At 65.8% G+C, this 14,506-nt stretch overlaps 1 protein-coding gene across 1 annotated transcript; it reads right to left on the reverse strand.

Moving 5' to 3' along the window:
- Nucleotides 1–530: 530 nt before the first annotated feature.
- On the reverse strand, nucleotides 531–14,119 carry FAM78A (family with sequence similarity 78 member A). Its single transcript, XM_002721944.5, has 3 exons — nucleotides 13,564–14,119; nucleotides 12,162–13,079; nucleotides 531–3,189 (listed from the first exon to the last, which is right to left on the reverse strand). Exons 2-3 carry the CDS (start codon nucleotides 12,497–12,499, stop codon nucleotides 2,661–2,663), a joined length of 867 nt encoding a protein of 288 aa, XP_002721990.1. The 5' UTR covers nucleotides 12,500–13,079; nucleotides 13,564–14,119; the 3' UTR covers nucleotides 531–2,660.
- Nucleotides 14,120–14,506: the final 387 nt, after the last annotated feature.

A 14,506-nucleotide genomic window follows, 5' to 3' on the forward strand; every position in this document is an offset into this window, starting at 1 on the left:
CCAGGAGAGAGCCACGTGGAGGATCCCCATTCCGTACAAGCATCCTGCACCAAGTCCTCGCAGACGGCCTTGAACCCGTGGTCCACCTGCGGATCCGAGATCTGCACAGCAGCCCTGGGCCCCCACCCAGGGCGGAGGGAATCCACGGCCAGAGCCCCAGCCCCACATTGGCCACTGGCGAGGGCAAGGGCAGGCCTAGACCCTCCCACCACCACCACTTCCCGACCGACCTCATCCTGGCTGTTTGCCACAGGCAGGCAGGTTTGCGGGTCTTGGGGTGATCAAGTTGGGCCCAGTGGAGACACCAGTCACCCTAACGTCTGCCCAAGGCCACGCTGCCTCCAAGTCCTGGCTCGACCCCCAAGCCTGCCGCCCTCCACCATGCATGGCCGGGCACTGAGACCCCTGAGCTGCCCAGGCGGCCTCCCCTGCCCTGCAGGCCCTCCACACCAGAGTCCTAGCCTCAGTGGCTCAGCACGTGCCCCCAAAACGAAACCCCGCCCCAGAAGCATCCAGATCCCAGCCAAGTCTACTTTAAAATTACATTTTATTTCTCTTGTGTTTTTTAGAAAAAAAAAATTCACTTTACATTATCTTCAGGAGTCTGTGCCTCCGGGCAAGTGCATTGGTTGTTGTCACAGTACTCTCCAGGACAAAGATGGCTCTTATTGCTGGGAGAAGGGAGCGCGTGTCCACGCTGGGGCCGAGGGCACTCACAGCCCAGGAAGCCTGGGGCCTGCGCTGCACCAGCGAGAGCTGAGCGACGAGACCCCGGCGGCGCCGCGCGGCCCGGGTGGGACCTGCCGCCCTCCAGGGTCTCCCCAGCCCCAACCTGCGGTGTCGGCGGCGAGGCTAAAGAGAAAGGACCCCCAGGAGAAAGTGAGTCAGGGAGCAAGGTGGGCAGGGGCGGGCATGCAGGGGAGGGGCTGCTGCCCCCCACTCAGAAAATGCAAAGGGGCTGGGGGCCTCTGCCCCGCTCGCACCCCACCCCACCCGGGCTGTCTCCTTAGCACAAGACCTGAGTGTAGAGAAGGCCCCTCCCATCAAGAGGCCATGTCCAGTCCTGGACACGGAGCTGGGGCCCCACGGGCACCCCCTCGGCGTGCAGCCTCTCCTGGCGGCACGGTCTTCGCGCACCCCAAGGGGCCCCTGCAGCCCCACGGGGAGGTCCCAGCCCGACATGGGGCTCCCTAGCACCGCACCGGCCGGCAGCACCACACCAGTGCGATTAGGCTCAGCTGCAGCCTGGTGGCACGGCCTGGGCTCAGAGGCTGCCTGGTGGCCGAGCACCCCTGGAATAATCACGCCACCCCATGCGCGAGGAGAGCAAGGGGTCGGCTCGGGCAAGTGGCTCGTGTGCAGCAGGAAGGGGGCTGTTTTTCCGACCTGACAGTTTTCTGTGCTTGCTATCACTTTCGATGCGGGACCGTGGGGGGGAGGGAGCTGTGGGTTTGGCAAGCTTGAAGCAATGTGGCTGCAGCCAGGTGTCTCCAGCAGCCCGTGCCCTGCCGACACACACCTCCGCGTGGCTCAGGCCCAGGCCCCGGGCGCCAGAGGGCCGTCCTCGGCCCCCGCTGTGCCAGCCCAGCCCCCGCCCCCCGCCACCACTGAGCCCTCCAAGCCCTGGACCTGGGGGCTTTGTGTCCCCGACCCCCACTCCCTGTGCCGCGCGGGGCCAGACAGCCCGCGAGCGGCATCCCTGAGAATCGGCTGGGAGCCCAGTGTGGGCTCCAGGGCAGCTAGCATGGACTGCTGGAGCCCCCGGGGCTCGAGGCTGGGGACGCAGTGAGGGAAGCACAGCTCGCCCCCACCTCTCCGACCCGGGCTGTCCTGAAAATCCCTCGGGCACAGCTTCCAGCTCACGGGACCCTCCCTCTCCCCCGGAGAGCCACCCAAGGCAAGTTAAGGCTGCTGGGATGAGAGGAGAGACCACGGGCACACCTGCCCTCCAGAGCAAACACGCCTCCTCCACCGGACCGGGGAGGGAACCTCGGGGGGAGGGGCGGACAGCCTGGGAAACCACAGAAGGAGCAGCTGGTTTGACGTCTGCATCTCTCCCGAGAGAGAGCCGGGAGGAGGGGCTCGGGTGGGGCGTGTCCCCAGCCCCGCCCCCAACCACCAGCAGGAGAAGAGATCCTGCTAGCTTTCTCCGTTTTTTTTGTTTTTTTTTTTTCCCTTTAAATTCAGCTTAAGGCAAAAGTTTGGCAAAGCAAATCTACATAAGGCCGCGTGTCAGAGGACACGGGGCAGCGAGGGGAGGTCCCGCCACTCCCGGCAAACCACCCACGGCACGGATCAGCCTCTGATCCTGGGCCTGAGCCACATTCCCGGGGGGAAGCGACTCCTCCCCCCACCCCGCACCTCCCAACCTCACAAAGAAAAGTTAAAAGAAAGAAAACTGAAAAAGCAGTGTTTCGGGGAATCTGTTGCAAGTGGGCGACGGAGATCATGGGAAAAGGAGAGGGAAGAAGGGACGGGGGTCGGGGGAGACCCCGTGGGCCGAACGCGGGGCTGCCCCGTGCCGCTGGCGGGCGTTGGCACGGTGGGGTCCGCCCACTGAAGGTAGAGAGGTTGTACTTTGCTGAATGACCACAGGGTGCGTGGGTTCGTTCTGAGCAGTATTATTACCGGTGAGTCGAAGCGAGCGGCTGCCCCGGCCGCTACCGGTGCTTGGGCGGGATGACCACCAGCGGCTGCCCGTACTTGGGCCGCCACATGAGGACCTGAGCGTCGTTGGCGTTCGGCTTGACCAGGGCGCTGGGCGGGATGGGCTCATTCTTGCTCAGGATCTTGGGCTGGTCCTGGGCGATGGGCTCCCGCAGCCGGGCGCGCTGGCCCAGGGGCCGGGTGGGGTTCACCTCAATGCTAAGCTGCATTCGCCAATGCAGCGTCTGCAGGATGATCATGTCGTTGGTGGACGTGTTGGTGGCCACCAGCCACGTGGTGAAGCTCTGGTCCCGGTAGATGCTGGTCAGCTTGGCCACGTTGCTCTCGCTCACGGGCACGGCCCACGTGACGCTGGGGTAGAAGTTGTCGTTCATGCTGATAATGAACTTGGAGTCTCTCTTCGTGGGGCCCACAATGGTGCACGTCTCCGTGGTGTTGCCGTACCAGGGGTAGTTCACCCCGTCCGAGTCGCTGATGGCCTCGATCTTGCCCTCCTGCAGATCGGGCAGTTCCCAGCTGGACCTGAGGGCGAGGAAGGCCACAGGTCACTCGGGCAGCCACTCGGGGCAGCCGTTCCGTGTCCCCGTGGCATACAAGGCAGCCGCGGTCCCTTGTCCATGGGACTTAGCCCCCGGGAGAGTCACACAGGGAGCACACGGCGAGGATGGCCTCGTCCTGCCCCCTACCCCGCCCCAGCTCCGTCCCTAACCAGCGCCTCCTTGGGGGGGGGGGTGCCCCAGGACCCTATCTGGCCAGGCCTGGCTCCCACCCTGTCGGGGCCCAGAGGGCTTGGCCTTCCTGGGGTGGAATGGGCGGCCAGGCTACAGAAAGTTTAACTTGGGAACACCTTGGTGACATTCGGCCTGCGCAAACCCCCGTCCCCGGGACCCCAGACGCTTCCCACGTATTCTCCTGGTCCCTACGAGGACCGTGAGCAGCAACTCGCCCGTCCAGGGCAGGGCACAAGCAGTTACCTGACCTGGTCTCCATCGCCGCAGCAACCTGCAGACGGAAGAGGCCAGGAGGCCTGTCCCCTCTAGGGACCCGTGGACCCCACCTCCAGACAAACCAAGCAAGCAGGGCAGAGGGCGGGGCCAAGGCCACTTTCTCCAGAGGAGTCCGGCCAAGCCCAGGGGCCCCGGGGGGCCTGACTGGGTCTGTCCTGCTCCCAGCTGCACCCCCAGAACGCGGCCGGCCAGGGACTCCTTGGGTCCACACTCCAGCGTGCACTCGGGGGTTGGGGGGCGCACTCCCGAACAAGCTGCTTTACAAGCCGCACTCCCGTCCACGGCTCTGCTCCCAGTGTCCACAGGACACCGGCCCCGGCCCCTTCCATGTCCAAGGAGCTGAAGGCCTTGTGCCGTCTGACCCCAGCCCCCCGCCGGTCACACACAGGTGACCACATTCCACTGTGCCGAGGCACCCATGCAGGCCATGCTTGCTGAGATACCACAGAGGATGAGTGACGGGGAGCAGGCGCGGCGGGGACAGAGCGCGGCCGTCCTTGGCTGGGTGCCGGGCTTCAGTCTGGGGAGCTGAAAGACCACCGGAACCGGGTGGGGGCCGGGTGGGGGCCGGTGGGGTGACGGCTGCCCGGCAATGCCAGCGTGCGGAACCGGGCCGCATGACGGCTTCGGGCGGCAAGCCGCGTGCCAGCTGTGCGCTACCCTAAGTTGTTTTTTGTTTTTTAAAAAGCATATGGCTCCACTAAAATGTGTCACTCAACGGTAGCAGTTCGCAAAACTGCAGCCGCCACAGGAAGAGTGATGAGGAACGTGACCGTGCTGTGTTTTCCTGTTCAATCCGTAGACGGGCACACGCCTGCCTGGTGGGCCACTTCCTGCCTGGCCCTGAGCACCGCTGGCTCCAAGGGAACCTGGCAGCAGCTCAGAAGACCCCACGGGTCGGAAGGACCCACCTGTCCCTCCGGCCTGGGGCCCACAGCAGTGGCGAAGGACCACTGCATGCACCTGCTGACCACTGTAGGCCCCAGCATGCACTGTGCCAGCAACCCCGGCGGAGCTGGTCCCATGTCGACTCTCTCAGGAACCAGGCGCTTCGCTCTGGCCCTGCAGAAGGCCTCGTGCAGGGCAGTCGGGCTGCCCCGTCTGACCCAGCCCCGGCCTGGTCACCCCACCAGCATGAGCTGGCAGACAGCGGTGTCTCATGGGGCATTACTCAGGACCTGGGCCACGCCGCATTTCCACGTCATCACCAGGCCAGCGGGGGTCTCCCGACAGGGGACATGGCAGGGACAGTGGTCAAGGACACTGGAGCCCAGCATCCAAGCTCAGGCCCGGCCGCTCGCTCTGGGATCAAGCCACAGCCTCTCTGAGCCCCCACTGCCCAGACCGTGGCTTGTGGTTACTCCTGCCCACCTCCGCCGGCCAGGTTCCTGTGACGGTGAAATCGGGAGACTCCAAGGTCGGCAACAATGAACGGGAGCTCCTGGAGACCACTGAAGAAGGGCCGGTAGGCAGAGGCGTGCCTCGGCGACTGGCAGCCTGTGAGCCCATCTCCAACACGCTCCTAAAGCAATGGACGCCACACCGCGTCTGCTTCCTCTGTAAGTTTTCCTTTCAGTTGTTCTGGGATGACCTTGAGGTTCTGGAGTGACCTTGAGCTTCCGGGCAGACCCTGAGTTCTCTGCTCCCCAGGGCAGCTCCCGGCACTGGCCTCTGTGGCTCTCCAAGGCCACACTGGAGATGGAGTTAGCAGACCTCACGCGAAAGCTGGACACGAGGACGCTTGCTCAGAGACTATCTCAACATGGGTGAGGTGAGCCTCCGGGCCTGGCACGGGTGCTGCTGCACACGCTGCGCCCCCTACCCCCTACCCCTCCCCAGTCTCCCAGCCTCCTTCCCAGGTCCCCCATGATCTCTTGAAAACACAAATCTGGGGGCAGGCAGTCGGCCTGGGCGCTAAAGCCCCCGTGTCCCATGGTGGGGCGCCCGGGTTTGATTCCTGGCTCTGGCTGCCCAGCCCTGGCAGCTGTGGGCATCTGGTGCGTGAACCAGCGATGGGATTCTTCCTCTCTCTCCCTCTCTGCCTCTTTCTCTCTGCCTCTTGATAAGTCTTAAAAAATTTAAAAATTTAAAACAATGGGGCTGGCTTAGCAGGTTAAACCGCTGCCTGCAAGGCCAGCATCCCATATGGGCACCGGTTCAAGTCCAAACTGCTTGACTTCCGATCCAGCTCTCTGCTGTGGCCTGGGATAGCAGTGGAAGATGACCCAAGTGCTTGGGCCCCTGCACCCACGTGGGAGACCCAGAAGAAGCTCCTGGCTCCTGGCTACGGATTGGCCCAGCTCTGGCCATTGCAGCCATTTGGTGAGTGACCCAGCAGATGGAAAATATCTGTTTCTCTCTCTCTCTGCCTCTAACTCTGCCTTTTAAGTAAATAACTTAAAAAAAAAAAAATGTAAATGCAAACCCGACTGCATTGCTCCAACCCTAGTAGACTTCCCATGAGTCCCCAGTGCCCTCAGAGCCGGATGGAGCTGACAGCACACATACACACGCATGAGCACACACACCCTCACTCTCGGTTCCTCCAGTGGGCCCGGCACCCCATCCCCCACCCCAAGGCCTGCCCCAGCCAGGAGCAGCTCACCACTCGGCACTAGAGCCCCTGACGCTGCACCAGGCCAGGTGCCCCTGACACCAGCACCCTGGCCCCAGGTCTCGCTGCTTTCTGGCACACGCACGGGGGCCACGGTGATTCCACCACCCTTGTGAGCAGTCTCCTCCCCCAGCGTCCATGAGGGCGGAGACGGCCAGGGCCACGCCTGTCTCGTCATCGCTGCGTGTCCAGAGCCAGGCCCGGTAGGTGCCTGGGGCCCCCACGGAGGGCTATCAGAAACGGGCTGGCCCCACGGGGTCTAACAGCCCGGGGCAGGCAGGCCACTCAGTGCCAGCGCCTCTGCTCGCCCTGCGGAGCGGCCACTCCCAGGAAGGGCCGGCACAGCCGCAATGCCAGGGACAGGCCGTGGGTGCACTTCAGACTTAGGAAAGTCAGCGGTCTGGTTCAGGCTCACACAAGCAGGAAGCAAGCCAGCCAAGGACCAAAAAAAGGCCCAGGCCAGCTCTTACCCACAGACCTGTTACAGAACCCTGGACAAAACACACACACACACACACACACACACACACACAGAGGCTGAAGGTCTTATAGACCGGCCTCGCTGGTGGGCAGGGTCTCCCCGGCAGAGTGGGCGGGGGTCTCCCTGTGGGGTGGTCTCAGCTCAGGGCTTCAAGCTCAGCTGCCAGCCCACCAAGGCTGGCCCATCAAGGAGGCCCTCGGAGGCTCTGGGGGCAGGTGCCACCACCACCTCCACACCCTTAGGGCTCGCTGCCAGGAATGCACCTTTCCCCACGGTTCTGGGACCTGCAGCCCCAATGAGGGCCCTGTCAGTCACGTGCCCCCCACCCCCCCCAGGCGTGCAGCGCTGGGCTCTCTCCCCCAGCACGAGTGAGGCCCTCTCCAGTCCTGGGCTGTCTCTGACCGCAAATGCCCAGGCCACGGGGTCGCAGTTCTGAGCTCTAACAAGCTGGGAAATCCAAGTCCTCTCTGTTTGAAGGTTCAGGTCACCGACACCACGCCCCTTCCTTCACGTGGGTCCCCTGCTACACGTCTTCTGTATTTTCTTAGTCACTTAATGCTTTTCCTTAAAAATGAATCACTTGTGTTTAACTCAACCTGATTTAGCCCCTGCTAAGAAACACCTGTGCCGTAGCAGACAGGCTATGCTGGAGACACAGAGGGACGTATCTAATAGATAGGCGTAGATGCGTTGCCTTTTTTTTTTTTTTTAGAGGCAGAGTTAGACAGTGAGAGAGAGAGAGACAGAGAGAAAGGTCTTCCTTCCGTTGGTTCACCCCCCAAATGGCCGCTATGGCCGGTGCGCCGCGCCTGATCCGAAGCCAGGAGCCAGGTGCTTCCTCCTGGTCTCCCATGGGGTGCAGGGCCCAAGCACTTGGGCCATCCTCCACTGCACTCCCGGGCCACAGCAGAGAGCTGGCCTGGAAGAGGGGCAACCGGGACAGAACCGGTGCTCCGACCGGGACTAGAACCCAGGGTGCCGGTGCCGCAGCAGGAGGATTAGCCAAGTGAGCCGCGGCGCTGGCCGATGCGTTGCTTTAAGATATAACTTAACCTTAATTTTAAACGATTTCTCCCAAATAGGATTTCACCTCCCAGCAGTGGCACAAGCCCAACACCTGTGCAGGTAAGGACTTGCAGCCCCCGCTCTCCTGCCCTGCCCTGGTTCCGGGCCCCTCCCACGGCCCAGGCAGGAGCTTAGGGGTCCTCCCACCGGGTCCCCAACTGTACAGACCCTACCGTCTGGTAAGCGTTTTGCAGAAGTTTCACCATTTGACAGAGACCGCGGCCCACGAGCCCCTCCCACGGTTTCCTGACTCCTGCTTCGCGTCTCGGTCTCTGGGCCGCCCCTTCCTTCGCCCAGGCACCCACCCTGCTCCCCCAGCCCCAGGGGGAGGAGCCGGAGCTTCTGTCTCCCCAGGGAACGTCCCCCTCAGCAGCAAAGCCCGCTGCTTCCGGCAGAGCCCACCCTCCCCCCCTCACCGCCGCCGCCGCCACCTCGCCCAGGCCACGGCTCTGGGTCTATCCGGCGGGAAGAGACCAACGGCCGGTGCAATCTGAGTTTGCAGCCGCAGGCCACCCGCCAGGGCATGAGGCCGGATGGCCGGCCCTCCCTGCCTTCCAGGCGAGTCTCGGAAGACCCGCACAGGACCAGCACATGCTCCGCGTGCCCAGTGTTTGTTTGCACCGACCAAAAACAGGCTCCTACCCCACAGGCCGTTTTCAGCCTTTTCTTTTTTAACACAGCAATGCGATTTCATCCCCTCCCCTCCTGCCACACTTCGTCACTGGCGGCAATGCGGGCACACAGCGGGTCCCTCACTTCCCCCTTAGAGGGGCGCGTGAGTCGCCCCAGCCTTTTGGCAACTCTGAGTGGCACCGGAGTGAACGCCCGTCCCGGGTATCTCCACGCAGCCCCTGGGGCGTACGCCCGCCCCCGGTATCTCCACGCAGACCCCTGTGCGGCACCTCATTGGTCCAGAGATTATTTCTCGGATGCCCGATGAGCCGGGCCCTGGGCTGGGGGCGCCCAGCTTCTGCAAGAGAGCGGGGAAGCAGAGACTGGCCCTGGAGCTGTAACGGACAGCCGGGCTCCCCACCTGAGCACCTAGTTTCTCTCCCACCACCCGCCCTCCCCTGAACGCCGGGACCTGGCTCTGTATTTACTGTCATTCCCCCATGACCACGGCTGCTGGGTGCCTCCTCACACGCCCCGAGAGGCCGCCGGGATGGCTCGGCAGCGGGGGCAGTCAAGGGAGTCCTCTTTGGGCAGCGCTGCTCCGCCCCCCCACATCCTCCCTCACCCCTGCCAGAGGGGGAAGCCGCCTTCCGGTCAGAGAGAGGAAGCCTCGTCCTCAATTGTTCAGCGCGGAGCCCAGAGCTCAGGCCCCGGCTGCCGGAAGCGGCCACGTGGTCCCAGGGACATTCCTCCAGGGCCTGTCCCCTGGATCTGCTGGCGCTGAGCAGGGGGTGGGGGAGCCATGGGCTGGGAGGGGCAGAGGTCCACAGGGAAGACCGTCAGGGGTGTCACCACCCCAGGCTCTGCCCTACACAAGGGCCCGAGCAGGCCGTCTTTCGCTGACTCTGCAGCCCAGCACAGGGAGTAATGGATAACGAGTGGCCACCAGGCACCCCTCACACATCAGCAGCCCCAGGAGGCAGGAGCTGGCATTCCCATTCTAGAGACAGGAACAGCGAGGCTCGGGGAGCTGAAGCGCCAGCTGATGAGGGTGCAGGGAGGCAGCCCTGTCGACCCAGAGAGCTGCTCCGTGGCTCCCCCCACCACCACCAAAGTCTGGCAGAGCCCTGGCCTTGGCATTGGCCTTGGCTGTGGGCCAGGCTCTCTGGGGGCTCAGAGAAGGGCACAGCAGGGACAAAGCCAAGTGTCTCCCACACAGGCGAGGGACTGTGACTTGTCACGGAGGAGACTCCGCGGCGCTGGCAGGATGTGGCGTGTGCTGGGGTAGCTTCTAAAGCAGACCCGAACCACACAAAGCCCTGCCACACCGGCACAGGGGGCAGCTGGCCATCTCCCCTCCCTCCCCACGCAGGTCGGCGTCCAACTGGCAGGGGGAAGCGGGGTCGCTAAGTGTTCCCATCTCACGAGTGGCGGACTGACAAGTCCTCCTAGCTTAGAGATTAATGCAAGCGGGGGAGCGTCTGGGGCATTATGGGTTGCGGTTAAGTATGTGATATTAAGGTTCTGAATGCTAGCCCATTGCAGAGAAGACCCACCCTCACCCCGGCCACCTGGCTGTCCACTCCCTGCGCCACTAGCGCCCAGTGTCTGGGATTGACCCCCACTGTTCAGGTCAAATCCAGCAGTTTTTAAACAGGGGTCCCTCCCAGGGGCCGCGGGGCTCCGCCTGGAGACATCTGGTCGTCACAGCCTGGGGGTTGGGGAGGGGGCGTGTCCCTGCACCGCACACACAGAGCCCAGGGGTGCCGCCCGGGCCCCAGTGCAGAGCCTAAGACCTGGCCGGTGCGGTGGTCGGGGCGGCTCCTTTAAACCCGTCTAAACGATTCTCTACAATGCAGCAAGAAGCTGGGTGCAAGACTTCATCCAGGCCTTCCAAACGACCCCTCTCATTTGCAGGGCACGGCCAGGGCCACTGTGTTCCTCAGGCGACCATGGTCGAGGACCGTGAGCAGCTTCCGCTGCTGTGTTCCAGCCCCAGGACGCTCCTGCTGCGCCTGTCCACTCGCTAAGGCCTCTCGACGGCCTCTTCCCCGCTCCCAGATAGCAAAGCCGCCTGGCCAAGGCCCACGCGCCAGGACCCGTGAGTCATTCTGGCCCTGCTGCCCCGGGGCCATCGTCCCAGAGCTGCTCCCCTGACCCTTCCCAGGGCTGGTCCCACCCGCGCGGAGTCGGGGACCCACCGCACGCATCAGGAGGACGAACGGGGGCGTCAGAGCAAATGATCAGGAAACGGCCTCCAGCCTCTTGCAAAGTCTCACGGAGCAGCTGACTCCTGTCCAAACCGTGTCGCTGCAGCCACCACGCGCCGCCGGCTCGCTCCCGGCCAGCACCACCACGACTACCCCATCAAGGCCAAGATCTGCCTGCCTCAGGTTTCCCCCTGGGAACCTGGCGTGGCTCTGCCCGCGGGTCAGGCGCTGCAGCTGCTCTCCCGGGAAGCCGCCGGGAAGGGACTCGGCTAGCCCCCGCTCCCAGAGCCCTGAGGAACCTGCCTAGGGTCACGCCCTGGGAAGTGGCAGAGCCTGGCCTCCCGCCCAGGGCTGCCGAACCACAGAGGCTAAGTATACACGAGGCTCTTCTCACCAGGAACGGAGGGCTGGCCCAGGAGGGGGAGGTCGCCTCGGGCCCCTGGCTCCCAGGCCGGGCCACCGCCTCGAGCCGCCCCACGCACTCTGGCACTCTGGCACTCGGGTCTTCCCAAGTGCAGCCGGGGCCTCTGGCTTCCCTTATGGGAGAGACATTCAGCTGAGCGGAAGACCCCGGGGGAAGCTCTGGTCTCCGGGCAACTGCCTTGATGCCTCGCACAGCCCAGGAGGCTGGAGGGCCTCAGGCGGCGTGGGCAAGGGCCCCCCAGAATGACAATCACCTTTCCCTTCCTGGAAAGGGGAGCGCCCCTCCCCTCCCCCACCCTGCACCTGAACCGGATTCCAGCAGCTCTGGCAGTGCAGAGAAGGGGGGGCAGACATGGAGGGGGGGTTGGGGCGCCGGCGGCAGTGCTCTGCGTGCCCACCACCAGTGTCCAGTGCTAGGTGCCCCGGGACCTCAGTCAGTAAGCGGAGACCCTGCAGTCACCGCTGCCCTCTCATTCACACGTGGCCAGGATGTTCTTACATCAGCGGTCACTTCCAACTGCCGTGGAGTCTTCTCTCTTCCTGCAAAACCGGGAAGTGAGGCCACCCGGGGCGGGGATGGGCATTGTCCTAGGAGCCCGTCAGAGAGCAGTGCGCTCTGCTTAGCTGCACTGGGCTAGGATCCCACCCCAGGGGCACTGGACACTGCCTGGGAGACACGAGCCCCGGCTGCAAAGCAAACCGGCTTTCAAAACAGGACGCTCCCCAGCGGCACAGCACACACACCCGCCACCACCGGGAGCCCCAGGGTGCATCCGAGAAATTCGCACGCAGAGGCAGGGCCGGCCCTGCCGGCCGCCACCAAGCCCAGTCCGGCCGGCTGGAGTGCTTGCCACGTGTGCCTGGGGGCAGAGCGGCGGCCTCTCTGGCGACCCCTGACTGCCACTCCAGGCGGACACAAGGGAGGAACACCTCGCTGGGCGCCCTGGGGGCCGAAGCAGTGGCCGGGCAGGTTCCAGAGCCAGGACCCCAGCCGGGGCCCAACAGTGGGGGGAGTCACCGAAACCAGGCCCCCGGCTCTAATCCCCCTCCCCGACCCCGGGGCGGCCCCCGAGTGTACTCACATGCCCTGCTCCCCGTACTGGTTGTAGAACTCCATGTGGCTGCACGCCTGAATCCAGCCCACGACCCAGGTCTCCCTCTTGGGGATGGGTGGCATGACCACCTGGGCCGAGGCCCGGAAGTGGGGCGTGCGGTAGCGCAGAACCACGCTGGACGACTCGTCGATGCTGGTGGGGATGGGGTCGATGGAGGCCTTCACGTCGATCACGCTGATCCCTTCGCGGAAGACTCTGGCTTTGCCGCCAATGCTCTGGATACAGCCCATGGCACACAGGACCGCGCCGACCAGCAGTCGGCGACCAGCCTGGGGACGGCCAGCAGTCCCAGGCGGAGCGGGCATCGAAGGGCGGCGGCGGCGGTGCAGTCTCAAATCCCAAGACCGCTCTCCATAGGGCAGACAACTCAGCGAGCAGAGGGGCTGCGCATAGCGACCGCCGGCCTCTTATAAATACGGATTCTGCTGCATCTCCGAGCCCTGGGCTCCTCCGAGCAATGCACACACACGCACACACAAAAAAATCACCGATATTCCTTGGGTTAAAAAAGGAAGAGTTTGCAGTTCAGGGGACGACCATGGTGCTCCGTGGCTCCCGCGCGGGGATGGCAGCTCCGGGAGTCTCCCTCAAGCCTTCGGAGGAAGAGGCGAGCGCGGGCGCGCGCCGAGGACCGACTTCCTGCCCTGCCTTCCGCACGCGTCCCGCGGGCACCCGGTCAAGCCCGGAGCGGCCTCTGCTCAGCCGGCCGAGGTCCAGGCGCCCGGGGCGAGCGCCTGCCCGCCGCTTCCAGGAGGCGCCCGAGCGGCGCGGGTCCCCGTCGGCGCCCACTCGAGGGAGCGGGCAGGGGCGCGGGCTGGACGCCCCCGCCGCCGGCCGCCGTGCGGGCGCCCCGGGCGGTGCTCGGGGGCCGCGGCTGCCGAGGACCTGCGAGGAGGTGGAAAGGATAGGGCGTCAAGGCCCGCCGGGAAGTTGAGCCGAACTTTGCTGCGGGGGTGCACGGGGGCGGCGACGCGTGTGCGCGGGGCGCAGCTCTGCGCGGTCTCCCCGCCCGCCCCGTCAGCGGCCGCCGCACCGCCGCGCGCACCAGCGAATAATCGCCGCCCGTGACATCTCCGCTGACACCCGCCCGGCCCCGGGGGCGGGGAGGGGGCACTGGGCGGACCGCGCCACCGCCTCCAGCCCCCGGTGGCCGGCGCCCCGCGCCCCTTCCGTGCCCGCCACCTGGAGTCGCCGTCCGGGCGGAGCGAGCGCGTGCCCCTTCCCGGCCGGGGTCCCCCCACCCCCACCCAGAGGGAGAGGCGCCTCCGCCCGCCGCGAGCCGCCCCGGGTCCCCGCGCGTCGGGCGCGCTCGCCGCCACCGGGGAACTTTGGCGCGCACGCCCCCACCCGGGCGGCGCCGCCGACTCACCTGCCCCTCGGAGCGCTCCGCGCGCCCCTGGCCCCGCCGCGGGCACGTCCTCAGGACGCCCCCACCCGCTTCCCGGAGCAGTGTCCCCGGGCGCTCCTGGGGTCTGAAGACGGGCGTGGGCGCCCCCGGCCCCCACCCCGCTCCTGGCTCGGGACGGCTTCGGGGTGGGGGGACAGGGGCAGGGGGTGGCCGGGGGCGGAGGGCTGAGCTGGGGCTCTCTCGCCCCCACCCCGCGCGCCCCCTTTATTTGACGATCATTGCGAGCGTGCCGCCGCCGCCGCTCAGCCCCGCCGCCGCGCCGCAGCCGCCTGGCGCGCCCCGCGCTGCCTCGCTCTGCTGCAGCATCGGAAAGGCAACCGGGTCAAACTTTGCAGAAACTCGGCCCCTGCGCCGGCCCGGCCCCCGCGTCCGCCCGCAGCCGCCGGCCCGAGCGCAGCCGGCGCACGCAGGGACCGCCGCCCGCCCGCGCGCGCCCCGCGGGATGCAGCTCCGCAGGCGGCGGCGGCCGGCGCCGCCTCCTCCTCCCCGCCCGCCGGGCTCTCCGCCCTCGCTCCCCGCACGCAGCCCGCCCTCCCCCAGGAACTCCCTCTCCCCCCGCCCCGCTCGCGCCCGCTCTGCAGCTGCTGGGGGCGCCGAGCCTCTCCTTGCACAAACGACATTTCCTTTTCGGCGCGCCGCGGGAATTCTGGGTAGTGTAGTTCCACTCCTGCCTTGGGCGCAGGTGGGCTGCTCCCCGTGCCCTTTGACCTCGGAGCCCCCCCACCCCCCGCGCCGAGCGCGCGCCGGAGGAGGGCCGCAGGGGTCCGTGGCTGAGTGGGAACAGTCCGGGGTGGGGAGGGGTGCGGCCGCGGTGGGGGGGCCAGGAGAGAGGACTTTGGGGGGAGAGTGTGCTGGCGCTGCCACAGGTGGTCAGCCTCGTGGACCCCAGCTGTGTGAGAAGCTG

Source organism: Oryctolagus cuniculus, chromosome 1, assembly GCF_964237555.1.
Source record: "Oryctolagus cuniculus chromosome 1, mOryCun1.1, whole genome shotgun sequence".
Lineage (NCBI taxonomy): Eukaryota > Metazoa > Chordata > Mammalia > Lagomorpha > Leporidae > Oryctolagus > Oryctolagus cuniculus.